Consider the following 27,956-nt stretch of genomic DNA (forward strand, 5'->3'; position numbering starts at 1 on the left):
TAGAGAGAGAGAGGGAGAAGGTGCGAGAGAGAGAGAGAGAGGGAGAAGGTGCGAGAGAGAGAGAGAGAGGGAGAAGGTGCGAGAGAGAGAGAGAGAGGGAGAAGGTACACCTCGAGAATTTTCAGTAAATCAGGGAGAGCCAGCATGGATTTGTGAAAGGTCGGTCGTGCCTGACAAACCTGATTGAATTTTTTGAAGAGGTGACTAAAGTAATGGACAGGGGAATGTCAATGGATGTTATTTATATGGACTTCCAGACGGCATTTGTTAAGGTCCCACATAAGAGACTGTTAGCTGAGATAGAATCCCATGGAATCAAGGGAAAAGTACGGACTTGGTTAGGAAGTTGGCTGAACGAAAGGCGACAGAGAATAGGGATAATGGGTAAGTATTCACATTGCAGGATGTGACTGGTGGAGTCCCGCAGGGATCTGTCTTGGGGCCTCAATTATTCACAATATTATCAACGACTTAGATGAAGGCATAGAAAGTCTCATATCTAAGTTTACCGATGACACAAAGATTGGTGGCATTGTAAGCAGTGTAGATGAAAACATAAAATTACAAAGCGATATTGATAGATTAGGTGAATGGGCAAAACTGTGGCAAATGGAATTCAAAGGGCAAAAGAGTAACTAGGGAGAGAGTAGGGCCTCTTAAGGATCAACAAGGTCATCTATGTGCGGAACCACAAGAGATGGGTGAGATCCTAAATGAATATTTTGCATCGGTATTTACGGTTGAGAAAGGCATGGATGTTAGGGAACTTGGGGAAATAAATAGTGATGTCTTGAGGAGTGTACATATTACAGAGAGGGAGGTGCTGGAAGTCTTAACGCGCATCAAGGTAGATAAATCTCCGGGACCTGATGAAATGTATCCCAGGACGTTTATGGGAGGTTAGGGAGGAAATTGCGGGTCCCCTAGCAGAGATATTTGAATCATCGACAGCCACAGGTGAGGTGCCTCAAGATTGGAGGGTAGCAAATGTTGTGCCTTTGTTTAAGAAGGGCGGCAGGGAAAAGCCTGGAACTACAGACCAGTGAGCCTGACATCTGTAGTGGGTAAGTTGTTAGAGGGTATTCTAAGAGACAGGATCTACAGGCATTTGGAGAGGCAGGGACTGATTAGGAACAGTCAGCATGGTTTTGTGAGAGGAAAATCATGTCTCACGAATTTGATTGAGTTTTTTGAAGGGGTAACCAAGAAGATAGATGAGGGCTGTGCAGTAGACGTGGTCTACATGGACTTTAGCAAAGCCTTTGACAAGGTACCGCATGGTAGGTTGTTACATAAGGTTAAATCTCACGGGATCCAAGGTGAGGTAGCCAATTGGATATAAAATTGGATTGACGACAGAAGACAGGGTGGTTGTAGAGGGTTGTTTTTCAAACTGGAGGCCTGTGACCAGCGGTGTGCCTCAGGGATCGGTGCTGGGTCCGCTGTTATTTGTTATTTATATTAATGATTTGGATGAGAATTTAGGAGGCATGGTTAGTAAGTTTGCAGATGACACCAAGATTGGTGGCATTGTGGACAGTGAAGAAGGTTATCTAGGATTGCAACGGGATCTTGATAAATTGGGCCAGTGGGCCGATGAATGGCAGATGGAGTTTAATTTAGATAAATGTGAGGTGATGCATTTTGGTAGATCGAATCGGGCCAGGACCTACTCCGTTAATGGTAGGGCGTTGGGGAGAGTTATAGAACAAAGAGATCTAGGAGTACAGGTTCATAGCTCCTTGAAAGTGGAGTCACAGGTGGATAGGGTGGTGAAGAAGGCATTCAGCATGCTTCGTTTCATTGGTCAGAACATTGAATACAGGAGTTGGGATGTCTTGTTGAAGTTGTACAAGACATTAGTAAGGCCACACTTGGAATACTGTGTACAGTTCTGGTCACTCTATTATAGAAAGGATATTATTAAACTGGAAAGAGTGCAGAAAAGATTTACTAGGATGCTACCGGGACTTGATGGTTTGACTTATAGGGAGAGGTTGGATAGACTGAGACTTTTTTCCCTGGAGAGTAGGAGGTAAGGGGTGATCTTATAGAAGTCTATAAAATAATGAGGGCATAGATAAGGTAGATAGTCTAAATCTTTTCCCAAAGGTAGGGGAGTCTATAACGAGGGGGCATAGATTTAAGGTGAGAGGGGAGAGATACAAACGGGTCCAGAGGGGCAATTTTTTCACTCAAAGGGTGGTGAGTGTCTGGAACGAGCTGCCAGAGGCAGTAGTGGAGGCGGGTACAATTTTGTCTTTTAAAAAGCATTTGGACAGTTACATGGGTAAGATGGGTATAGAGGGATATGGGCCAAGTGCAGGCAATTGGGACTAGCTTAGTGGTATAAACTGGGCGACATGGACATGTTGGGCCGAAGGGCCTGTTTCCATGTTGTAAACTTCTATGATTCTATGAATGTAGACAAATGTGAGGTCATTCACTTTGGATCAAAAAAGGATAGAACAGGGTACTTTCTAAATGGTAAAAAGTTTAAAAACTGTGGATGTCCAAAGGGACTTAGGGGTTCAGGTCCATAGATCATTGAAGTGTCATGAACAGGTGCAGAAAATAATCAAGAAGGCTAATGGAATGCTGGCCTTTATATCGAGAGGACTAGAGTACAAGGGGCAGAAGTTATGCTGCAGCTATACAAAACCCTGGTTAGACCGCACCTGGAGTACTGTGAGCAGTTCTGGGCACCGCACCTTCGGAAGGACATAATGGCCTTGGAGGGAGTGCAGCGTAGGTTTACTGGAATGATACCCGGACTTCAAGGGTTAAGTTACGAGGAGAGATTACACAAATTGGGGTTGTATTCTCTAGAGTTTCGAAGGTTAAGGGGTGATCTGATCGAAGTTTATAAGATATTAAGGGAACGGATAGGGTGGATAGAGAGAAACTATTTCCGCTGGTTGGGATTTTAGGAGTAGGGGGCACAGTCTAAAAATTAGAGCCAGACCTTTCAGGAGCGAGATTAGAAAACATTTCTACACACAAAGGGTGGTAGAAGTTTGGAACTCTCTTCCGCAAACGGCATTGATACTAGATCAATTGCTAAATTTAAATGTGAGATAGATAGCTTTTTGGCAACCAAAGGTATTAAGGGATATGGGCCAAAGGCAGGTATATGGAGTTAGATCACAGATCAGCCATGATCTTATCAAATGGCGGAGCAGGCACGAGGGGCTGAATGGCCTACTCCTGTTCCTATGTTCCTAGAGAGAGAGAAGGCGCGAGAGGGGGAGGGAGAGAGAGAAGGCGCGAGAGGGGGAGGGAGGGGGAGAAGGCGCGAGGGGGGGAGGGAGGGGGAGAAGGCGCGAGGGGGGGAGGGAGGGGGAGAAGGCGCGAGGGGGGGAGGGAGGGGGAGAAGGCGCGAGGGGGGGAGGGAGGGGGAGAAGGCGCGAGGGGGGGAGGGAGGGGGAGAAGGCGCGAGGGGGGGAGGGAGGGGGAGAAGGCGCGAGGGGGGGAGGGAGGGGGAGAAGGCGCGAGGGGGGGAGGGAGGGGGAGAAGGCGCGAGGGGGGGAGGGAGGGGGAGAAGGCGCGAGGGGGGGAGGGAGGGGGAGAAGGCGCGAGGGAGGGAGGGAGGGGGAGAAGGCGCGAGGGAGGGAGGGAGGGGGAGAAGGCGCGAGGGAGGGAGGAGAGAAGGCGCGAGGGAGGGAGGGAGAGAAGGCGCGAGGGAGGGAGGGAGGGAGAGAAGGCGCGAGGGAGGGAGGGAGGGAGAGAAGGCGCGAGGGAGGGAGGGAGGGAGAGAAGGCGCGAGGGAGGGAGGGAGAGAAGGCGCGAGGGAGGGAGGGAGGGAGAGAAGGCGCGAGGGAGGGAGGGAGGGAGGGAGAGAAGGCGCGAGGGAGGAGGGAGAGAAGGCGCGACGGAGGGAGGGAGGGAGAGAAGGCGGGAGGGAGGGAGGGAGAGAAGGCGCGACGGAGGGAGGGAGGGAGAGAAGGCGGGAGGGGGGAGGGAGGGAGGGAAGGGCGGGAGGAGGGAGGGAAGGCGGGAGGGAGGGAGGGAAGGCGGGAGGGAGGGAGGGAAGGCGGGAGGGAGGGAGGGAAGGCGGGAGGGAGGGAGGGAAGGCAGGAGGGAGGGAGCGAGGGAGGGAGGGAAGGCGCGAGGGAAGGCGCGAGGGAGGGAGGGAGAGAAGGCGCGAGGGAGGGAGGGAGAGAAGGCGCGAGGGAGGGAGGGAGAGAAGGCGCGAGGGTGGGAGGGAGGGAGAGAAGGCGCGAGGGAGGGAGGGAGAGAAGGCGCGAGGGAGGGAGAGAAGGCGCGAGGGAGGGAGGGAGGGAGAGAAGGCGGGAGGGAGGGAGGGAGAGAAGGCGGGAGGGAGGGAGGGAGAGAAGGCGGGAGGGAGGGAGGGGAGAGAAGGCGGGAGGGAGGGAGGGAGAGAAGGCGGGAGGGAGGGAGGGAGGGAAGGCGGGAGGGAGGGAGGGAGGGAAGGCGCGAGGGAGGGAGGGAAGGCGCGAGGGAAGGCGCGAGGGAGGGAGGGAGGGAGAGAAGGCGCGAGGAAGGCGCGAGGGAGGGAGGGAGGGAGAGAAGGCGCGAGGGAAGGCGCGAGGGAGGGAGAGAAGGCGCGAGGGAGGGAGGGAGAGAAGGCGCGAGGGAGGGAGGGAGAGAAGGCGCGAGGGAGGGAGGGAGAGAAGGCGCGAGGGAGGGAGGGAGAGAAGGCGCGAGGGAGGGAGGGAGAGAAGGCGCGAGGGAGGGAGGGAGAGAAGGCGCGAGGGAGGGAGGGGGGAGAAGGCGCGAGGGAGGGAGGGGGAGAAGGCGCGAGGGAGGTAGGGGGAGAAGGCGCGAGGGGGGGAGGGAGGGGGAGAAGGCGCGAGGGGGGGAGGGAGGGGGAGAAGGCGCGAGAGGGGGAGGGAGGGGGAGAAGGCGCGAGAGGGGAGGGAGGGGGAGAAGGCGCGAGAGGGGGAGGGAGGGGGAGAAGGCGCGAGGGAGGGAGGGAGGGAGAGAAGGGCGCGAGGGAGGGAGGGAGGGAGAGAAGGCGCGAGGGAGGGAGGGAGGGAGAGAAGGCGCGAGGGAGGGAGGGAGGGAGAGAAGGCGCGAGGGAGGGAGGGAGGGAGAGAAGGCGCGAGGGAGGGAGGGAGAGAAGGCGCGAGGGAGGGAGGGAGAGAAGGCGCGAGGGAGGGAGGGAGGGAGAGAAGGCGCGAGGGAGGGAGGGAGAGAAGGCGCGAGGAGGGAGGGAGGGAGAGAAGGCGCGAGGGAGGGAGGAGGGAGAGAAGGCGCGAGGGAGGGAGGGAGAGAAGGCGCGAGGGAGGGAGGGAGAGAAGGCGCGACGGAGGGAGGGAGGGAGAGAAGGCGCGACGGAGGAGGGAGGGAGAGAAGGCGGGAGGGAGGGAGGGAAGGCGGGAGGGAGGGAGGGAAGGCGGGAGGGAGGGAGGGAAGGCGGGAGGGAGGGAGCGAGGGAGGGAGGAAGGCGCGAGGGAAGGCGCGAGGGAGGAGGGAGAGAAGGCGCGAGGGAGGGAGGGAGAGAAGGCGCGAGGGAGGGAGGGAGGGAGAGAAGGCGCGAGGGAGGGAGGGAGGGAGAGAAGGCGCGAGGGAGGGAGGGAGGGAGAGAAGGCGCGAGGGAGGGAGGGAGAGAAGGCGCGAGGGAGGGAGGGAGGGAGAGAAGGCGCGAGGGAGGGAGGGAGGGAGAGAAGGCGCGAGGGAGGGAGGGAGGGAGAGAAGGCGCGAGGGAGGGAGGGAGAGAAGGCGCGAGGGAGGGAGAGAAGGCGCGAGGGAGGGAGGGAGGGAGAGAAGGCGGGAGGGAGGGAGGGAGAGAAGGCGGGAGGGAGGGAGGGAGAGAAGGCGGGAGGGAGGGAGGGAGGGAAGGCGCGAGGGAGGGAGGGAAGGCGCGAGGGAGGGAGGGAAGGCGCGAGGGAGGGAGGGAAGGCGCGAGGGAAGGCGCGAGGGAGGGAGGGAGGGAGAGAAGGCGCGAGGGAGGGAGGGAGGGAGAGAAGGCGCGAGGGAAGGCGCGAGGGAGGGAGAGAAGGCGCGAGGGAGGGAGGGAGAGAAGGCGCGAGGGAGGGAGGGAGAGAAGGCGCGAGGGAGGGAGGGAGAGAAGGCGCGAGGGAGGGAGGGAGAGAAGGCGCGAGGGAGGGAGGAGAGAAGGCGCGAGGGAGGGAGGGAGAGAAGGCGCGAGGGAGGGAGGAGAGAAGGCGCGAGGGAGGGAGGGAGAGAAGGCGCGAGGGAGGGAGGGAGAGAAGGCGCGAGGGAGGGAGGGAGAGAAGGCGCGAGGGAGGGAGGGAGAGAAGGCGCGAGGGAGGGAGGGAGAGAAGGCGCGAGGGAGGGAGGGAGGGAGAGAAGGCGCGAGGGAGGGAGGGAGAGAAGGCGCGAGGGAGGGAGGGAGAGAAGGCGCGAGGGAGGGAGGGAGAGAAGGCGCGAGGGAGGGAGGGAGAGAAGGCGCGAGGGAGGGAGGGAGGGAGAGAAGGCGCGAGGGAGGGAGGGAGGGAGAGAAGGCGCGAGGGAGGGAGGGAGGGAGAGAAGGCGCGAGGGAGGGAGGGAGGGAGAGAAGGCGCGAGGGAGGGAGGGAGGGAGAGAAGGCGCGAGGGAGGGAGGGAGGGAGAGAAGGCGCGAGGGAGGGAGGGAGAGAAGGCGCGAGGGAGGGAGGGAGAGAAGGCGCGAGGAGGGATGGAGAGAAGGCGGGAGGGAGGGAGAGAAGGCGGGAGGGAGAGAAGGCGGGAGGGAGGGAGAGAAGGCGGGAGGGAGAGAAGGCGGGAGGGAGGGAGGGAGGGAAGGCGCGAGGGAGGGAGGGAAGGCGCGAGGGAGGGAGGGAAGGCGCGAGGGAGGGAGGGAAGGCGCGAGGGAGGGAGGGAGGCGTGAAGGAGGGAGCAGGGAGGGAGAGAAGGCGCGAGGGAGGGAGGGAAGGCGCGAGGGAGGGAGGGAAGGCGCGAGGGAGGAGAGAAGGCGCGAGGGAGGGAGGCGTGAAGGAGGGAGGCGTGAAGGAGGGAGGGAGGGGGTAGGCGTGAAGGAGGGGGGGAGGGGGTAGGCGTGAAGGAGGGGGGAGGGGGAAGGCGTGAAGGAGGGGGGGAGGGGAAGGTGCGAGAGGGGGCAGGGGAGGGCGTGAAAGCAGGGGAGAGAAAGAGGGAAGTGTGTGAAGGAAAAACAGAAAGGCAGAGTATTATTTAAATGGTGACAGATTGGGGAATGTTGATGTACAAAGGGACCTGGGTGTCCTTGTACACCAGTCACTGAAAGCAAACATGCAGGTGCAGCAAGCAGTTAGGAAGGCGAATGGTATGTTGACCTTCATTGCAAGAGGATTTGAGTATAGGTGCAAGGATGTCTTACTGCAAATTATACAGGGTCTTGGTGAGACCACACCTGGAGTATTGTGTGCAGTTTTGGTCTCCTTACCTAAGAAAGGATATACTTGCCATAGAGGGAGTGCAGCGAAGGTTCACCAGACTGATTCCTGGGATGGCAGGACTGTCGTATGAGGAGAGATTGGGTCGACTAGGCCTGTATTCACTCGTGTTTAGAAGAATGAGAGGGGATCTCATTGAAACATATAAAACTCTGACAGGCTGGACAGACTGGATGCAGGGAGGATGTTTCCCCTGGCTTGGGGTGTCTCGAGCAAGGGGTCACAGTCTCAGGATACGGGATAGGACATTAGGACTGAGACGAGGAGAAATTTCTTCCCTCAGAGGGTGGTGAACCTGTGGAATTCTCTACTACAGAAGGCTGTGGAGGCCAAGTCACTGAATATATTTAAGAAGGAGCTAGATAGATTTTTAGACACAAAAGGCATCAAGGGGTATGGGGAGAGAGCAGGAATATGGTATTGAGATAGAAACATAGAAAATAGGAGCAAGAGTAGGCCATTCAGCCCTTCGGGCCTGCTCCGTCATTCAAAATGATCATGGCTGATCGTCTAACTCAGTACCCTGTTCCCGCTTTTTCCCCATATCCCTTGATCCCTTTAGCATTAAGAAATATATCGATCTCCTTCTTGAATACATCTAATGACTTGGCCTCCACTGCCTTCTGTGGTAGAGAATTCCACAGGTTCACCACCCTCTGAGTGAAGAAATTTCTCCTCATCTCCGTTCGAAATGGCATACCCCGTATCCTGAGACTGTGACCCCTGGTTCTGGACTCCCCAGCCATCGGGAACATCCTCCCTGCATCTAGTCTGTCTAGATGTTGGAAAGTTTGTCATTGTTTTCTCCCTAGTAACCGGCTTGAGAGGAAATCAAACTCATGATTTGGGAAAAACAAAAGAAATCTGCCTCCCACTTGATAAGGTTTTATTTCTGACCTCTTCCCCACAAAATGCTATACATTAGACCCAGATCTTTAGCTGCCCACCATGTGCAGTGAATGCCACAATCCATATCATCCTACCCTGGCTTGTGAGGAAGTTTCAAACAACAATAACTTGCATCTCTATCACACCTTTAACATTGGAAACATCCCAAAGCACTTCACAGGAGCGTAATCAGATGTAAATTGACACCGAGCCAAAGAATGAGACATCTGGAATGCACTGCCCGAGGCGGTGGTGGAGGCAGATTCAATCATGGCCGTCAAAAGGGAACTGGACAAGTTCTTGAAAGGAAAACATTTGCATATGGGGATAGGGCGGGATAATGGGACCAGCTGGAGTGCTCTTGCATAGAGCCGACGTGGACTCAATGGGCCGAATGGCCTCCTTTGGTGCTGTAACCTTTCTATGATTAGGATGGGTGACTAAAGGCTTGGTCAAGGAGGTAGGTTTTAAGGAGTAGAGAGAAGTGGAGAGGTTTAGGAAGGGAATTCCAGCACCAATGGTGGGACGAGGGGAGTAGGAGATGCACAAGAGGCCAGAATTGGAGGAGTGCAAAGATCTCGGAGGGTTGTAGGAGATTAGATAGGGAGGGGGTGAGGCCATGGAGGAATTTGAACACAAGGATGAGAATTTTAAAATCGAGGCGTTGCTGGACCGGGAGCCGATATAGGTCAGTGAGCACAGGGGTGATGGTGAACGGGACTTTGTGTGAGTTAGGATATGGGCAGCAGAGTTTTGGATGAACTCAAGTTTACGGAGGGTGGAAGATGGGAGGTCGGCCAGGAGAGTATTGGAATAGTCGGGTCTGGACATAACAAGAGCATGGATGAGGGTTTCAGCAGATGAGCTGAGGTGGGGGGGGGAAAGACAGGCGATGTTATGGGGGTGGAAGCAGACGATCTTGGTGATGGAGCGGATATGTGGTCGGAAGCTCATCTCAGGGTCAAATAGGACGCCAAGATTGGGAACGGTCTGGTTCAGCCTCAGACAGTGGCCGGGGAGAGGGATGGAGTCGGTGGGCTAGGGAACAGAGTTTGGGACGGGGACCGAAGATAATGGCTTCGGTCTTCCCAATATTTAGTTGGTGGAAATTTTTGCTCATCCAGTTCTGGATGTTGGACACGCAGCGTGTCAAATCAGAGACAGTGGAAGGGTCGAGGGAGATGGTGGTGATGAGGTAGAGCTGGGTGTCATCAGTGTACATGTGGAACCTGACGTCGTGTTTTCGGATGATGTCGCCGAGGTGCAGCATGTAGATGAGAAATAGGAGGGGGCCAAGGATCGATCCCTGGGGAACTCTTGAATACATCTAATAACTTGGCCTCCACAGCCTTCTGTGGTAGAGAATTCCACAGGTTCACCACCCTCTGAGTGAAGAAATTTCTCCTCATCTCGGTCCTAAATGGCATACCCCGTATCCTGAGACTGTGACCCCTGGTTCTGGACTCCCCAGCCATCGGGAACATCCTCCCTGCATCTAGTCTGTCCAGTCCTGTTAGAATTTTATATGTTTCAATGAGATCACTTCTCATTCTTCTAAACTCTAGTGAATATAGGCCTAGTCTCTATTTCAATAGAGGATCAGCCATGATCATATTGAATGGGAGAGCAGGCTCAAAGGGCCGAATGGCCTACTCCTGCTCCTATTTTCTATATTTCTATGTGTGAGAGAGAGAGAAGTTGTGAGTGAGAGAGAAGGAGGGAAAGTGTGCTTTTTTTTCATTCGTTCATGGGATGTGGGCGTCGCTGGCGAGGCCGGCATTTATTGCCCATCCCTAATTGCCCTTGAGAAGGTGGTGGTGAGCTGACTTCTTGAACCGCTGCAGTCCGTGTGGTGAAGGTTCTCCCACAGTGCTGTTAGGAAGGGAATTCCAGGATTTTGACCCAGCGACGATGAAGGAACGGCGATATATTTCCAAGTCGGGATGGTGTGTGACTTGGAGGGGAACGTGCAGGTGGTGTTGTTCCCATGCGCCAGCTGCTCTTGTCCTTCTAGGTGGTAGAGGTCGCGGGTTTGGGAGGTTCTGTCGAAGAAGCCTTGGCGAGTTGCTGCAGTGCATCCTGTGGATGGTACACACTGCAGCCACTGTGCGCCGGTGGTGAAGGGAGTGAATGTTTAGGGTGGTGGATGGGGTGCCAATCAAGCGGGCTGCTTTGTCCGAGATGGTGTCGAGCTTCTTGAGTGTTGTTGGAGCTGCACTCATCCAGGCAAGTGGGGTATTCCATCACACTCCTGACTTGTGCCTTGTGGATGGTGGAAAGGCTTTGGGGAGTCAGGAGGTGAGTCACTCGCCACAGAATATCCAGCCTCTGACCTGCTCTTGTAGCCACAGTATTTATATGGCTGGTCCAGTTCAGTTTCTGGTCAATGGTGACCCCCAGGATGTTGATGGTGGGGGATTCGGCGATGGTAATGCAGTGTGAGTGGGAGGGGAGGTGTGTGTGTGTGTGTGTGTGTGTGTGTGTGTTTGTTTGTGTGTGTGTGTGAAGGAGAGGGAATGCGAGAGGAGGGGGGGGACGGGGAGGAGGGGGGGGACGGGGAGGAGGGGGGGGACGGGGAGGAGGGGGGGGACGGGGAGGAGGGGGGGGACGGGGAGGAGGGGGGGGACGGGGAGGAGGGGGGGGACGGGGAGGAGGGGGGGTACGGGGAGAGGGTGAGGGGGACGGGGAGAGGGTGAGGGTGAGGGGGACGGGGAGAGGGGAGAGGGTGAGGGGGACGGGGAGAGGGTGAGGGGGACGGGGAGAGGGTGAGGGGGACGGGGAGAGGGTGAGGGGGACGGGGAGAGGGTGAGGGGGACGGGGAGAGGGTGAGGGGGACGGGGAGAGGGTGAGGGGGACGGGGAGAGGGCCGGGGAGAGGGGGAGGGGGACGGGAAGAGGGGGAGGGGGACGGGAAGACGGCAAGGGGGACGGGGCGAGGGGGACGGCGGGTGGGGGAGAGGGGGACGGGGAGACGGCGAGGGAGAGACGGAGAGGGGGACGGCGAGGGGGACGGGGAGACGGAGAGGGGGACGGGGGGGAACGGCGAGGGGAGAGGGGGACGGGGAGACGGCGGGGGACGGGGAGACGGCGGGGGACGGGGAGACGGCGAGGGAGAGGGAGACGGCAAGGGCGGGGGGGACGGCGAGGGGGACGGGGAGAGGGGGACGGAGAGGGGGACGGGGAGACGGCGGGGGAGAGGGAGACGGCAAGGGCGGGGGGGGAGGGAGAGGGGGACGGGGGAGACGGCGAGGGGGACGGGGAGACGGCGGGGGAGAGGGGGACGGGGAGACGGCGGGGGAGAGGGGGACGGGGAGACGGCGGGGGAGAGGGGGACGGGGAGACGGCGGGGGAGAGGGGGACGGGGAGACGGCGGGGGAGAGGGAGACGGCGACGGCGGGGGGGACGGGGAGACGGCGGGGGGGGACGGGGCGAGGGGGACGGGGAGACGGGGCGAGGGGGACGGGGAGACGGGGCGAGGGGGACGGGGAGACGGGGCGAGGGGGACGGGGAGACGGGGCGAGGGGGACGGGGAGACGGGGCGAGGGGGACGGGGAGAGGGGGACGGGGAGACGGCGAGGGAGAGGGGGACGGGGAGACGGACAGGGAGATGGCGTGAGACCATAGACAGTAGGAGATAAGAGAGTGAAAGAGGGTGAGAGATGGTCAGAAAGTGAGTGAGACAAACAGTGTAAGACAGATGGAAGTTGGGGGGGGGGGGGAAGAGAGATACACACATATATAAAGAGGGAGAGATGGGGAGAAAGAGGGTGGCAGGAAGAGAAACCAACAGAAAAGGGAGATGGGGAAAGAGCAGAGGATGAAAGAAAAGATCGGAATGAAAGACAGAGAGCAAAACACGGTGTGAGAATGAATGAAACGGGGTAGAGAGAGAGAGAGAGAGAGAGCGAGCGAGCGGGCCAGAGAGTGGGAGTGATTTCCTTGACCTGTGTCCAGATTATAACCCTGTCTGATTTAGAATGTGACTACATCAACGCCAGGTCGTGCTGTTCCAAACTGAACAAGGTACGGAGCATGTGAGGGTGAAGGGGAGGATTGGGAGCTTCCCGACGGACTGGTGCTGTTTTCTGCTTGGTATGAAACAGGCAGCCAGTCCCGGAGCAGGACACAGTGAAATGCTGCTGGATATTTGAATGTCCTGTGTTCTCCCCGCGGAGAGCTGGTGAGGAACGTTCACCAGTCAGTCCTGTAGCATCAGGATTCGCCACCTTTCGGGGTCGGCATCTTGTGAATGGGCGTCAGTCTCCCCCCTCCCCAAACAGGTGACGGGGTCTCCCCCCTCCCCAAACGGGTGACGGGGTCTCCCCCCTCCCCAAACGGGTGACGGGGTCTCCCCCCTCCCCCAAACGGGTGACGGGGTCTCCCCCCTCCCCAAACGGGTGACGGGGTCTCCCCCCTCCCCAAACGGGTGACGGGGTCTCCCCCCCTCCCCAAACGGGTGACGGGGTCTCCCCCCTCCCCAAACGGGTGACGGGGTCTCCCCCCTCCCCAAACGGGTGACGGGGTCTCCCCCCTCCCCAAACGGGTGACGGGGTCTCCCCCCTCCCCAAACGGGTGACGGGGTCTCCCCCCTCCCCAAACGGGTGACGGGGTCTCCCCCCTCCCCAAACGGGTGACGGGGTCTCCCCCCTCCCCAAACGGGTGACGGGGTCTCCCCCCTCCCCAAACGGGTGACGGGGTCTCCCCCCTCCCCAAACGGGTGACGGGGTCTCCCCCCTCCCCAAACGGGTGACGGGGTCTCCCCCCTCCCCAAACGGGTGACGGGGTCTCCCCCCCTCCCCAAACGGGTGACGGGGTCTCCCCCCCTCCCCTCGGGTGGGCCGCGGCTGCGTTCGTGCTTCGGGTCTGGATTGCTTTCCACTTTGAGGACTGGGTGTGAGCGTCTAAACCAGATTGGTTCCAGTACAGAGACCCCCCCCTCCCCCCAGACTCTGAGCTGCAGTACCCCCCCTCCCCCCAGACTCTGAGCTGCAGTACCCCTCCCCCCTCCCCCTCCCCCAGACTCTGAGCTGCAGTCTTCACCCCATCAGTGTGGGCTCCACTTCAACGGGGCTCCCAGAATTGAGTGGATGAAGGTGGCAGGACAAGTTGAGAAGACTGTTAAATCCCAGGATCCCATATGCTTTCTTTATCAATAGAGGCATAGAGTACAAAAGTTTGGCCTCAGCTGGTGTATTGTGTTTAATTCTGGGCACCACATTTTGGGAAGGATGTCAAGGCCTTAGAGAGGGTGCAGAGGAGATTTACTAGAATGGTACCAGGGATGAGGGACTTCAGTTATGTGGAGAGACTGGAGAAGCTTTTTTTTTTGTTCATGGGATGTGGGCATCGCTGGCGAGGCCAGCATTTATTGCCCATCCCTAATTGCCCTTGAGAAGGTGGTGGTGAGCTGACTTCTTGAACCGCTGCAGTCCGTGTGGTGAAGGTTCTCCCACAGTGCTGTTAGGAAGGGAGTTCCAGGATTTTGACCCAGCGACGATGAAGGAACGGCGATATATTTCCAAGTCGGGATGGTGTGTGACTTGGAGGGGAACGTGCAGATGGTGTTGTTCTCATGTGCCTGCTGCTCTTGTCCTTCTAGGTGGTAGAGGTCGCGGGTTTGGGAGGTGCTGTCGAAGAAGCCTTGGCGAGTTGCTGCAGTGCATCCTGTGGATGGTGCACACTGCAGCCACAGTGCGCCGGTGGTGAAGGGAGTGAATGTTTAGGGTGGTGGATGGGGTGCCAATCAAGCGGGCTGCTTTATCTTGGATGGTGTCGAGCTTCTTGAGTGTTGTTGGAGCTGCACTCATCCAGGCAAGTGGAGAGTATTCCATCACACTCCTGACTTGTGCCTTGTAGATGGTGGAAAGGCTTTGGGGAGTCAGGAGGTGAGTCACTCGCCACAGAATACCCAGCCTCTGACCTGCTCTCGTAGCCACAGTATTTATATGGCTGGTCCAGTTAAGTTTCTGGTCAATGGTGACCCCCAGGATGTTGATGGTGGGGGATTCGGCGATGGTAATGCCGTTGAATGCCAAGGGGAGGTGATTAGACTCTCTCTTGTTGGAGATGGTCATTGCCTGGCACTTATCTGGCGCGAATGTTACTTGCCACTTATCAGCCCAAGCCTGGATGTTGTCCAGGTCTTGCTGCATGCGGGTTCGGACTGCTTCATTATTTGAGGGGTTGCGAATGGAACTGAACACTGTGCAATCATCAGCGAACATCCCCATTTCTGACCTTATGATGGAGGGAAGGTCATTGATGAAGCAGCTGAAGATGGTTGGGCCTAGGACACTGCCCTGAGGAACTCCTGCAGCGATGTCCTGGGGCTGAGATGATTGGCCTCCAACAACCACTACCATCTTCCTTTGTGCTAGGTATGACTCCAGCCACTGGAGAGTTTTCCCCCTGATTCCCATTGATTTCAATTTTACTAGGGCTCCTTGGTGCCACACTCGGTCAAATGCTGCCTTGATGTCAAGGGCAGTCACTCTCACCTCACCTCTGGAATTCAGCTCTTTTGTCCATGTTTGGACCAAGGCTGTAATGAGGTCTGGAGCCGAGTGGTCCTGGTGGAACCCAAACTGAGCATCGGTGAGCAGGTTATTGGTGAGTAAGTGCCGCTTGATAGCACTGTCGACGACACCTTCCATCACTTGGCTGATGATTGAGAGTAGACTGATGGGGCGGTAATTGGCCGGATTGGATTTGTCCTGCTTTTTGTGGACAGGACATACCTGGTCAATTTTCCACATTGTCGGGTAGATGCCAGTGTTGTAGCTGTACTGGAACAGCTTGGCTAGAGGCGCAGCTAGTTCTGGAGCACAAGTCTTCAGCAGCACTACAGCCGGGATGTTTGTCGGGGCCCATAGCCTTTGCTGTATCCAGTACACTCAGCCGTTTCTTGATATCACGTGGAGTGAATCGAATTGGCCGAAGACTGGCTTTTCTGTGATGGTGGGGATATCGGGAGGAGGCCGAGATGGATCATCCACTCGGCATTTCTGGCTGAAGATGGTTGCAAACGCTTCAGCCTTGTCTTTTGCACTCACGTGCTGGACTCCGCCATCATTGAGGATGCGGATGTTTGCAGAGCCTCCTCCTCCCGTTAGTTGTTTAATTGTCCACCACCATTCACGACTGGATGTGGCAGGACTGCCGAGCTTTGATCTGATCCGTTGGTTGTGGAATCGCTTAGCTCTGTCTATAGCATGTTGCTTCCACTGTTTAGCATGCATGTAGTCCTGAGTTGTAGTTTCACCAGGTTGGCACCTCATTTTTAGGTACGCCTGGTGCTGCTCCTGGCATGCTCTTCTACATCACTCATTGAACCAGGGTTGATCCCCTGGCGTGTTGGTAATGGTAGAGTGAGGAATATGCCGGGCCATGAGGTTACAGATTGTGCTGGAATACAATTCTGCTGCTGCTGATGGCCCACAGTGCCTCATGGATGCCCAGTTTTGAGCTGCTAGATCCGTTCTGAATCTATCCCATTTAGCACGGTGGTAGTGCCACACAACACGTTGGATGGTGTCCTCAGTGCGAAGACGGGACTTTATCTCCACGAGGACTGTGCGGTGGTCGCTCCTGCCAATACTGTCATGGACAGATGCATCTGCGACAGGTAGATTGGTGAGGACGAGGTCAAGTAAGTTTTTCCCTCGTGTTGGTTCGCTCACCACTTGCCGCAGGCCCAGTCTGGCAGCTATGTCCTTCAGGACTCGGCCATGCTGAGTTAGATAGATTCCTGATTAACAAGGGAGTCAAAGGTTATAGTAGGTAGACAGGAAAGTGGGGTTGAGGTCACAATCAGATCAGCCATGATCTTATCAAATGGCAGAGCAGGCTCGAGGGGCCGAGCGGCCTACTCCTGCTCTTAATTCGTGGGCCCGATTTTACCAGGGGGTGCGGGGTTCCCGGCGGATGGGCAAGCCGCGCCCGGTGAAATTAGTGGGTTTCCCGCGCGATCGCAGCAGGCAACACACTAATAGGATCCACTTACCTGCTCCCCCGGGTTCCCCGCTGCTGATCTGCGCGTCGGGCGGGCTGCACATGCGCAGTAAGATCTGTCAGCTGGAGGCGCTCTATTTAAAGGGGCAGTCCTCCACTGACAGATGCTGCAAGAAATAGCAAAGATGACTGCATGGAGCAGCCCAGGGGGAAGGCTGCTCCCAGTTTAATGATGCCTCACCCCAGGTATCAATACATGGGGTGAGGAGGAGGGGGAGGACAGAGATCTTCCCCACGGCGGGCGGGAGGAAGTGGCCCGCCTCTGCCACCAGGAAGGCCTGGCTCGAGGTGGCAGAGGGGGTCACCTGCACCACCAACATATCGCCCACCTGCACACAGTGCAGGAGGCGGTCCAATGACCTCAGTCGGTCAGCCACAGTGAGTACACGTAGTCTTTCCCCTACACTCCGTCTGCCACATCACTGCCCCCACCCCACATCTCCTTCGGCACTGCCAACACTACTCTGTCACATCACCCCTCACACCCACTCAAAGCCCATCCTCATCTTACCTGCACCTACTCAGCTCGCGAGTACTCATCCCACCACTACCACGCAACCCAATCCTCATACAATCTCATGGCTCTAGCCCATACTCACCCTCTCGTGCATCTCTCCTCACGGCCAGCCTCACTCAACCTGCCACTACCTGTGCTGCAGCCACAGGGCATGCATCACATATGTGCAGTAGGCAGCGTAAGGCAAACGTGTCGTGAGCATGAAGGGGATGCACAAGGGTGTTTGAGGGTTTGTCATGGTTGTTACTTCTATTGAATTTCAGAACAACTCACATCACACATTCTATTGGCACCACTACTGCCATGTCTTCGTGAATCCTGTCCGGTTTGTGCAATAATGCCCGCTCCTGGGTATCACTATGAGGACCCACCACTGATGCCACCCATTGTGTCACTGCAGAGTGGGGTGTAGGTGTATTTGCAGGGCTCTTCTGCGCAGACGACTGAGAGACATCGGCGATATCCCCGGTGGCACCCTGGAAGGCTGTGGAGGAGAAGTTCGGGAGGGCAGTGATGACTTTGACAGCGACAGGTAGGAAGATGGTGCACGGGCCAGCCGGGAGCAGCTCGGCATGAAAGAGGCTGCAGATGTCCACGACTACATGTTGAGTGACTCTGAGCCTCCGTGTGCACTGCTGCTCCGAGAGGTCCAGGAAGCTGAGCCTCGGTCTGTAGACTCTGTGGCGAGGGTAGTGCCCTCTGCGACGCAACTCTCTCTGCGGTAGCCCTCCCTCCTGCTGTGCAGGTGGATGTGTCACAGCACTGTGTTGTGGAGCTCCACGTGTCAGAGGAGGACGGCGAGGCTGGTGATGCTGTTCGCCCTCCGAGGAGGTCATGACTGCAGCTACGGCGGCCCCCGTCCGGAAGATGTACATCTGAGGGGGTCCGCAAGGTAGGTACATGTCTCTGGGACCCTGGGGTAAGTGTGCAGGTTGGTGACTTTTCTTGTCAGGAGGCGGGTGATGGAGGCCAAACTTTGTCCCAAGTGACAGAGTGGCCTCCTGCAATGGCTCAGGGTCCCCACCCACCCCTGGTCAAATGGACCTTTGCAGCTGCACAGGCTGACAGCTGCAACACGTCCATTTGAACTAGGAGTGTTTCCCCCAGTGTGGGAAACCGTCCCATGTTGATCCAAAATCCCACATAGGCCCCTTAATCAGGTCAGTTAATCACCTGAAATAACTAAGTAAATACACTCAAGTGGCATCCCGCTGGCTTTAATTGCCTGCGGGATTCCCACCAGCGGGGGCTGCGCGCGCACGCCGGCGCGTCAGCGGCAAACCCGGGAAGTGGGGCGGGATCCGGTCGGGATCCTGGATTTCGCAATTTTTGATGCCCCCCCCCCCCGCCGAGAACGCACCCGATAGCGGGGTGCTAAAATCAGGCCCCGTATGTTCGTATGAATTGGATAAGTACCTGAAGGGAAAAAAGTTGCAGGGGCTGCGGGGGATTGGGACAGCTGGATTGCTCTTTGCATAGAGCCAGCACAGGCACGATGGGTCGAATGGCCACCTTCTGCGCTGTATCATTCTATAAACACGCTGCGTAGACGGGTAAGATTGTGACCCTGAGTCCACGGGAACTTGTTTACTTTGTGAGGCAGCAGACTCTCAATAATTTGCCCCTCTTTTTCCCAGTTAGCTCCTCTTCCTCCTCCCTCCCACTCCCAGTGTGACTAGTTCTGAACCATTGGTTCCCATTTGTTAAGATGACACTGTTGGTATATTTTCTCTCGCAGTGGATATTGCCCGAGCTGGTTGGCCTAGGAATCGTCACTCTGCTGATGCTCGTCTCCATGCATTGGTTCATCCTCCTGCTCAATGTGCCAATAGCAGCCTGGAATCTTTACAGGTGGGCGCGCCTTTCTCAGTCAGCTTCGATTTGATTCGCTAAGAGTCAGGCTGGGAACCTTCAGAAGGCCTTTGGGCAACAGGCTCGTGAAGTAAATTTAAATAGTGTCAGTTCACAAACATCAGTCCGAGCCCCCAAACCTTCGGAGAGTTCACTCCTCACCTCAGTGTCCAGCTTGGCTCAGTGGTAACACTCTCGTCTCTGAGGCAGAAGGTCGTGGGTTCGAGTCCCACTCCTGAGACATAATCCAGGCTGACACTAGGCTAAGGGAGCGCTGCACCGTCGGAGGGTCGGTACTGAGGGAGCGCTGCGCCGTCGGAGGGTCAGTACTGAGGGAGCGCTGCACCGTCGGAGGGTCAGTACTGAGGGAGCGCTGCACCGTCGGAGGGTCAGTACTGAGGGAGCGCTGCACCGTCGGAGGGTCAGTACTGAGGGAGCGCTGCACCGTCGGAGGATCAGTACTGAAGGGAGCGCTGCGCCGTCGGAGGGTCGGTACTGAGGGAGCGCTGCACCGTCGGAGGGTCGGTACTGAGGGAGCGCTGCGCCGTCGGAGGGGTCGGTACTGAGGGAGCGCTGCGCCGTCGGAGGGTCAGTACTGAGGGAGCGCTGCACCGTCGGAGGGTCAGTACTGAGGGAGCGCTGCACCGTCGGAGGGTCAGTACTGAGGGAGCACTGCACCGTCGGAGGGTCAGTACTGAGGGAGCGCTGCGCCGTCGGAGGGTCAGTACTGAGGGAGCGCTGCGCCATCTGGGCAGTACTGAGGGAGCGCTGCGCCATCTGAGGGTCAGTACTGAGGGAGCGCTGCACTGTCGGAGGGTCGGTACTGAGGGAGCGCTGCACTGTCGGAGGGGTCGGTACAGTACTCCAATCCCTTGCAATAAAGGTCAACATACCATTTGCCTTCCTAATTGCTTGCTATACCTGTATGTTAACTTTCTGTGATTCATGTACAAGGACAATCAAATCCCTCTGACTACCAACATTTCTTAGTCTCTCACCTTTTAAAAAATATTCTGTTTTTCTATTCTTCCTACCAAAGCGAATAACTTCACATTTCCCCACATTATACTCCATCTGCCACCTTCTTACCCACTCACTTAACCTGTCTCTATCCCTTTGCAGTCTCTTTGTGTCCTCCTCACAGCTTAATTTCCCATCTAGCTTTATATTGTCAGCAAACGTGGATACATTACACTTGGTCCCTTCATCTAAGTCATTAATATAGATTGTAAATAGCTGAGGCCCCAGCACTGATCCTTGCAGTACCCCACTAGTTACAGCCTGCCACCTAAAAATGAACTGTTTATTCCTACTCTCTGTTTTCTGTCTGTTAATCAATCCTCTATCAATGCTAATATATTACACCAACCTCATGAGCCCTTATCTTGTGTGACAGCCTTTTATGCCTTTTGAAAATCCAAATATATTACATCCACTGGTTCCCCCGCCCCTTTTGCGCCAGGCAATGACCATCTCCAACAAGAGAGAGTCTAACCACCTCCCCCTTGACATTCAACTGCATTATCATCGCCGAATCCCCCACCATCAACATCCTGGGGGTCACCATTGACCAGAAACTGAACTGGACCTGCCATATAAATACTGTGGCTACTGAGAGCAGGTCAGAGGCTGGGTATTCTGCGGCGAGTGACTCACCTCCTGACTCCCAAAAGCCTTTCCACCATCTACAAGGCACAAGTCAGGAGTGTGATGGAATACTCTTCACTTGCCTGGATGAGTGCAGCTCCAACAACACTCAAGAAGCTCGACACCATCCAGGACAAAGCAGCCCGCTTGATTGGCACTCCATCCACCACCCTAAACATTCACTCCCTTCACCACCGGCGCACAGTGGCTGCAGTGTGCACCATCCACAGGATGCACTGCAGCAACTCGCCAAGGCTTCTTCGACAGCACCTCCCAAACCCGCGACCTCTCCCACCGAGAAGGACAAGGGCAGCAGGCACATGGGGACAACACCACCTGCACGTTCCCCTCCAAGTCACACACCATCCCGACTTGGAAATATATCGCCGTTCCTTCATCGTCGCTGGGTCAAAATCCTGGAACTCCCTTCCTAACAGCACTGTGGGAGAACCGTCACCACACGGACTGCAGCGGTTCAAGAAGGCAGCTCACCGCCACCTTCTCGAGGCGGTCGGGCGGCGAGAGGGGGAGGAGGCGGAGGCGGTCGGACGGGAGAGGGGGAGGAGGCGGTCGGACGGGAGAGGGGGAGGAGGCGGCGGGAGGGGGAGGAGGCGGGCGGGTGAGTGGAGGAGGAGGCGGGCGGGTGAGTGGGAGGAGGCGGAGGCAGTCAGGCGGGTGAGGGGGAGGACAGAGTCTGGCTCAGACGCGATGCCTCCCCATGTTCAAATCCCCTGTTGATGCTCAGGTTCGCACATGTGGGGAATGGGCAGTCAGTAGCCCGTGGAGTCCGTACCCCGGGGTGGCTCATCACCATTGCTGGGCGAGCGGGGAGCTCTGATTGTGTAACCAACAAGGTGGTATAACCCTGACTGTGAAAGATGCCGCACTATGACGGGGCAAACGTCAACAGTGAGTATGTTTGAGGTCCAGGCTAGGGTCTGATAGCAGTGAGTCGACAGCCTGCGATTATGGAACAGTTCAGAACCTGGTTCATATTGTGCGGGAGTGAATGTGTGTTTTATCCAGACCCGTTGTGAGGTCAGTAAGATTTCGTTATGACTGTTATCCCACACTCTGTGCTGCAGGTACCTGACGGTCCCTGTGGAAATATGGGCGTCTTCGACCCAACTGAGATCCACAATCGCGGGCAGCTCAAAACTCACATGAAAGAGGCGATGGTTAAACTAGGATTCCACCTCCTCTGCTTCTTCATTTACCTGTACAGGTGAGTCCGTGAGAAACAGAAACTGAGTCAGGGTGGGGTCTGTCATGGTGAGAGTGATACTGAGGGTGGGGGTCTGTCATGGTGAGAGAGATACTGAGGGTGGGGTCTGTCATGGTGAGAGTGATACTGAGGGTGGGGTCTGTCATGGGAGTGAGGAGATACTGAGGGTGGGGTCTGTCATGGTGAGAGTGAGATACTGAGGGTGGGGTCTGTCATGGTGAGAGTGATACTGAGGGTGGGGTCTGTCATGGTGAGAGTGATACTGAGGGTGGGGTCTGTCATGGTGAGAGTGATACTGAGGGTGGGGTCTGTCATGGTGAGAGTGATACTGAGGGTGGGGTCTGTCATGGTGAGAGTGATACTGAGGATGGGGTCTGTCATGGTGAGAGTGATACTGAGGATGGGGTCTGTCATGGTGAGAGTGATACTGAGGGTGGGGTCTGTCATGGTGAGAGTGATACTGAGGGTGGGGTCTGTCATGGTGAGAGTGATACTGAGGGTGGGGTCTGTCATGGTGAGAGTGATACTGAGGGTGGGGTCTGTCATGGTGAGAGTGATACTGAGGGTGGGGTCTGTCATGGTGAGAGTGATACTGAGGGTGGGGTCTGTCATGGTGCGAGTGGGGTTGGATCTGTAATGGATAGTATGATACTGAGAGTGGGTGTGTAATGGGGAGTGTGATACTGGGGGTGGGGTCTGTAATGGGGAGTGTGATACTGGGGGTGGGGTCTGTAATGGGGAGTGTGATACTGGGGGTGGGGTCTGTAATGGGGAGTGTGATACGAGGGGTGGGGTCTGTAATGGTGAGAGTGATGGTGGGGGTGGGTCTATAAAGGATGTATGATCCCGGGGGTGGGGGTGTAATGGAGGGTGTGATACTGTTGGTGGTAGTATAATATTGTGGGGGGGGGGGGGGGGGGAGTGTAATGGACAGTGTGTTTAATGGGGAGTGTATTGCAGGGGGGCAGGGGGGTAACAGGGAGTGTGACGCTGGGGCTGGGGGGTGGGGGTGGGGGTGTGGCGGGGAGGGTGGGGGTGTGGCGGGGCGGGGGTGTGACGGGGAGTGTGACGGTGGGGACGCGGGGGTGTGACAGTGGTGGGGGGGGGCGAGACTTGGTGGTGGGGGGGGGCGAGACTTGGTGGTGGGGGGGCGAGACTTGGTGGTGGGGGGGGGGCGAGACTTGGTGGTGGGGGGGGGGCGAGACTTGGTGGTGGGGGGGGGCGAGACTTGGTGGTGGGGGGGGGGCGAGACTTGGTGGTGGGGGGGGGGCGAGACTTGGTGGTGGGGGGGGGGCGAGACTTGGTGGTGGGGGGGGGGCGAGACTTGATGGTGGGGGGGGGGCGAGACTTGGTGGTGGGGGGGGGCGAGACTTGGTGGTGGGGGGGGCGAGACTTGGTGGTGGGGGGGGCGAGACTTGGTGGGGGGGGGGCGAGACTTGGTGGTGGGGGGGGGGCGAGACTTGGTGGTGGGGGGGGGCGAGACTTGGTGGTGGGGGGGGCGAGACTTGGTGGGGGGGGGGCGAGACTTGGTGGGGGGGGGCGAGACTTGGTGGTGGGGGGGCGAGACTTGGTGGTGGGGGGGGCGAGACTTGGTGGGGGGGGCGAGACTTGGTGGGGGGGGCGAGACTTGGTGGGGGGGGCGAGACTTGGTGGGGGGGGGGCGAGACTTGGTGGTGGGGGGGGCGAGACTTGGTGGTGGGGGGGGGGCGAGACTTGGTGGTGGGGGGGGGGCGAGACTTGGTGGTGGGGGGGGGGCGAGACTTGGTGGTGGGGGGGGGGCGAGACTTGGTGGTGGGGGGGGGGGCGAGACTTGGTGGTGGGGGGGGGCGAGACTTGGTGGTGGGGGGGGCGAGACTTGGTGGTGGGGGGGGGGAGACTCGGTGGGGGGGGGCGATACTCGGTGGGGGGGGCGATACTCGGTGGGGGGGGCGATACTCGGTGGGGGGGGGCGAGACTCGGTGGGGGGGGGGGGCGAGACTCGGTGGGGGGGGGGGGCGAGACTCGGTGGGGGGGGGGAGACTCGGTGGGGGGGGGGGAGACTCGGTGGTGGGGGGGGGAGACTCGGTGGTGGGGGGGGGCGAGACTCGGTGGTGGGGGGGGGCGAGACTCGGTGGTGGGGGGGGGGGAGACTCGGTGGGGGGGGGGGCGAGACTCGGTGGGGGGGAGGGGGAGACTCGGTGGGGGGGGGGGGGAGACTCGGTGGGGGGGGGGGGGAGACTCGGTGGGGGGGGGGGGAGAGACTCGGTGGGGGGGGGGAGAGACTCGGTGGGGGGGGGGGGGGGGGAGACTCGGTGGGGGGGGCGGGGGGGGAGACTCGGTGGGGGGGGCGGGGGGGGGGGGGGGAGACTCGGAGGGGGGGGGGGGGAGACTCGGTGGGGGGGGCGAGACCACTTTGAACGGTCAGGCTCGATTCCCGGTGGTTGATGTTCTCTTTCACAGTATGATCCTGGCGTTGATAAACGACTGAGGCTGTCTCTGGACACTCCTTGATGTGAGCAAGATCCAAGTACAGGAGCCAGGACTGTCCCAGCCACTCACTTCTGTTCGGTTGGAAGTTCTCAAGAAGTACAAGAGGAAGATGCATCATGCAGTTTATTTTTTGGACCTGATTCAAATGTGTTTTGAGATTATTTTTTAAGCAATAAAGTTACTGTTTAAAAGGAAGACTTTGATCATCTGGTTGCCATATCAGGGAGAGCTTTCCCATTGGCCTTTTCAGCACCAGCCCTGCCTGAAGCGATTCTCAGCCGTCCACGTTTGCTCGCTGCTCTGCTGAATTAGGCTGTAGTTGGACTTCTAATATTGGCCTTGGTGCCCCAGGGTTAGGGAAGGGACTATCTCACCGGCTCGCCATCTCTTACCAGCGACCCCTACTGGAAAGCGCGTATCAGTGGACATCGGGCAAGGACGGGATCGAGGTTGGCTGTGATTCCTCCTCCTGTCAAATAGCCTCTGAGCTCACGCTTGAAGAATGGCTGCTCGGCTGAGGTACTGGAGGGCAGGCCGGAACCCATGAACTCTTTGGGAGGGAGGATCAAGAGGAGGAACGAGCCAGGGGCTGGCCAAAGTTTGCTGGTTGACCATAGTGTGTCTCTCACTGAGCTCCACTGGATTTCTGACTCTGACTTCTCGTGTGACAGAAGCAGTTGACAAATGACATCCCCGTGACCATGGTGCACGGTCCCTCATCGTCCTTCTGGACACAGTTGACCACACCATCCTCCACCAACGCCTCTCCTGCGTCGTCCAGCTGGGTGGGACTGCGCTCGTCTGATCCCATTCTTAACTATTTCATCGTAGCCAGAGAATTACCTGCAGTGGCTTCTCTTCCCGCTCTCCCACTGTTACCTCTGGAGTTCCCCAGGGATCTATCCTTGGCCCCCTCCTATTTCTCATCTACATGCTGCACCTCGGCGACATCATCCGAAAACACGACGTCAGGTTCCACATGTACACTGATGACACCCAGCTCTACCTCATCACCACCATCTCCCTCGACCCCTCCACTGTCTCTGATTTGACACGCTGCGTGTCCAACATCCAGAACTGGATGAGCAATAATTTCCACCAACTAAATATTGGGAAGACCGAAGCCATTATCTTCGGTCCCCGTCCCAAACTCTGTTCCCTAGCCCACCGACTCCATCCCTCTCCCCGGCCACTGTCTGAGGCTGAACCAGACCGTTCCCAATCTTGGCGTCCTATTTGACCCTGAGATGAGCTTCCGACCACATATCCGCTCCATCACCAAGATCGTCTGCTTCCACCCCCATAACATCGCCTGTCTTTCCCCCCCCCACCTCAGCTCATCTGCTGAAACCCTCATCCATGCTCTTGTTATGTCCAGACCCGACTATTCCAATACTCTCCTGGCCGACCTCCCATCTTCCACCCTCCGTAAACTTGAGTTCATCCAAAACTCTGCTGCCCGTATCCTAACTCACACAAAGTCCCGTTCACCCATCACCCCTGTGCTCACTGACCTATATCGGCTCCCGGTCCAGCAACGCCTCGATTTTAAAATTCTCATCCTTGTGTTCAAATCCCTCCATGGCCTCACCCCCTCCCTATCTAATCTCCTACAACCCTCCGAGATCTTTGCACTCCTCCAATTCTGGCCTCTTGTGCATCTCCTACTCCCCTCGTCCCACCATTGGTGCTGGAATTCCCTTCCTAAACCTCTCCACTTCTCTCTACTCCTTAAAACCTACCTCCTTGACCAAGCCTTTAGTCACCCATCCTAATCATAGAAAGGTTACAGCACCAAAGGAGGCCATTCAGCCCATTGAGTCCACGTCTGCTCTCTGCAAGAGCACTCCAGCTGGTCCCATTATCCTGCCCTATCCCCATATGCAAATTTTTTCCTTTCAAGAACTTGTCCAGTTCCCTTTTGACGGCCATGATTGAATCTGCCTCCACCACCGCCTCGGGCAGTGCATTCCAGATGTCTCATTCTTTGGCTCGGTGTCAATTTACATCTGATTACGCTCCTGTGAAGTGCTTTGGGATGTTTTCCAATGTTAAAGGTGTGATAGAGATGCAAGTTATTGTTGTTTGAAACTTCCTCACAAGCCAGGGTAGGATGATATGGATTGTGGCATTCACTGCACATGGTGGGCAGCTAAAGATCTGGGTCTAATGTATAGCATTTTGTGGGGAGAGGTCAGAAATAAAACCTTATCAAGTGGGAGGCAGATTTCTTTTGTTTTTCCCAAATCATGAGTTTGATTTCCTCTCAAGCCGGTTACTAGGGAGAAAACAATGACAAACTTTCCAACATCTAGACAGACTAGATGCAGGGAGGATGTTCCCGATGGCTGGGGAGTCCAGAACCAGGGGTCACAGTCTCAGGATACGGGGTATGCCATTTCGAACGGAGATGAGGAAAAATTTCTTCACTCAGAGGGTGGTGAACCTGTGGAATTCTCTACCACAGAAGGCAGTGGAGGCCAAGTCATTAGATGTATTCAAGAAGGAGATCGATATATTTCTTAATGCTAAAGGGATCAAGGGATATGGGGAAAAAGCGGGAACAGGGTACTGAGTTAGACAATCAGCCATGATCATTTTGAATGACGGAGCAGGCCTGGAGGGCTGAATGGCCTACTCTTGCTCCTATTTTATTTGTTTATCTATCAGTATAGACCGAGGCTGTGCAGTTGTCTTTTTAATCTCGTATGTTTTGCCAGATTTGAAGGGACAGTTACCAGATCAAAAACAACTCAATTGCTTTATATTTGTGACAATGTAATTCTGAGGGTCTGTGCTGGGTCAGGGCTTAAGGAGGGGGAAAATCAGCTTAAGGGTCCTACTTCTGATTACTGATCACATCCACACAACTTCCAGCTGGAATTATGGCAGTTGAGGACCGAATTGGGCTTGGTTGCAATGCCCCAGCTGTCGAATAGCGTGTTAGCTTTTGCTATCGGATGTGAATAATGGCTACTTGAACAAGGTGCAGGAGGGTGCCCGGGGCCAATGGATCCATAACCCAGCAAGGAGCCAGTGCCTTGGGAAGAGGAGAAAATTGCCAAGAAGCAGACCTGAGGTTAAACAAGATTGGGAAAAAGAAACTCTCCCCACATGGCCCCAGTTAGCACTTTTCCCACTTCTGCTTGTGGGTGAAAAGCCTTTGTAACTTTGGTTACTTCACTCCTGGGAACACTTCAGTTGTGACACTGTGAGAACTGCCTAGTTTGTACTTTATGAAGGATTAGCCAGTAAAAGATGACTTGGTACGAAGGTGCGTTGGAACTTTGCTCGAAGGCGGCAGTGAGTTGTGGACTTTGGATTCAGTCACGAGTGAATGAGTGAGTGAGTGCCAGTTAAATAGCCTTAAAGCTGATGGATGAATTTTATTTTAGGGCACGGTTTAAAAATGTAAGCACAATTCATATTTTACTTTGACATCCAGCAGCCACAATTCCTGTCCCACTCCCATTATCAAGAATGCTACTTAGAGTGTGAGAGTGCTGAGCTCCAAGTACACCCTTCAGCTTCAGCACTGAGCCGAGCAGCGTGCTGACCAATAATGTAATCACTGCAACACGCTGAATATCTCAGCAGGTGGGGCCCTGCTCAAGGTTTCTTCCTCTGCCAAGTCCACCGATCCATTAGCCTCGTGGCTGTTGCTGGGATCTTGCTGCTAGCAAAATAACTGCCACAGTCACCGACGTAACAACAGTATCGTAGTAGATACAGGAGGCCATTCGGCCCATCGTGCCTGTGCTGGCTCTTTGAAAGAGCTATCCAATTAGCCCCTTTCCCCATGGCCCTGTAAATTTTTTCCCTTCAAGTATTTATCCAATTCCCTTTTGAAAAATCTGCTTCCACCACCCTTTCAGGCAGTGCATTCCAGATCATTACAACTCACTGCGAAAAAAATGTTTCCCCATCTCCCCTCGGGCTCTTTTGCCGATCACCTTAAATCTGTGTCCTCTGGTTACCGACCCTTCTGCCACTGGAAACAGTTTATTTTTA

The 27,956-nt window shown here is 56.6% G+C and overlaps 1 protein-coding gene across 1 annotated transcript in view; it reads left to right on the plus strand.

The window, feature by feature from the left end:
* Window positions 1–24,140, plus strand: part of cnih4 (cornichon family member 4) — a 25,337-nt gene extending 1,197 nt beyond the window's left edge. The window contains 5 exon segments of the mRNA XM_067985327.1: window positions 12,181–12,249; window positions 18,492–18,604; window positions 21,337–21,350; window positions 21,353–21,476; window positions 23,916–24,140. Coding sequence (XP_067841428.1) covers window positions 12,181–12,249; window positions 18,492–18,604; window positions 21,337–21,350; window positions 21,353–21,476; window positions 23,916–23,943 — 348 coding nt within the window. The 3' untranslated portion in view covers window positions 23,944–24,140.
* Window positions 24,141–27,956: the final 3,816 nt, after the last annotated feature.

This window comes from Heptranchias perlo, chromosome 5, assembly GCF_035084215.1.
Source record: "Heptranchias perlo isolate sHepPer1 chromosome 5, sHepPer1.hap1, whole genome shotgun sequence".
NCBI lineage: Eukaryota > Metazoa > Chordata > Chondrichthyes > Hexanchiformes > Hexanchidae > Heptranchias > Heptranchias perlo.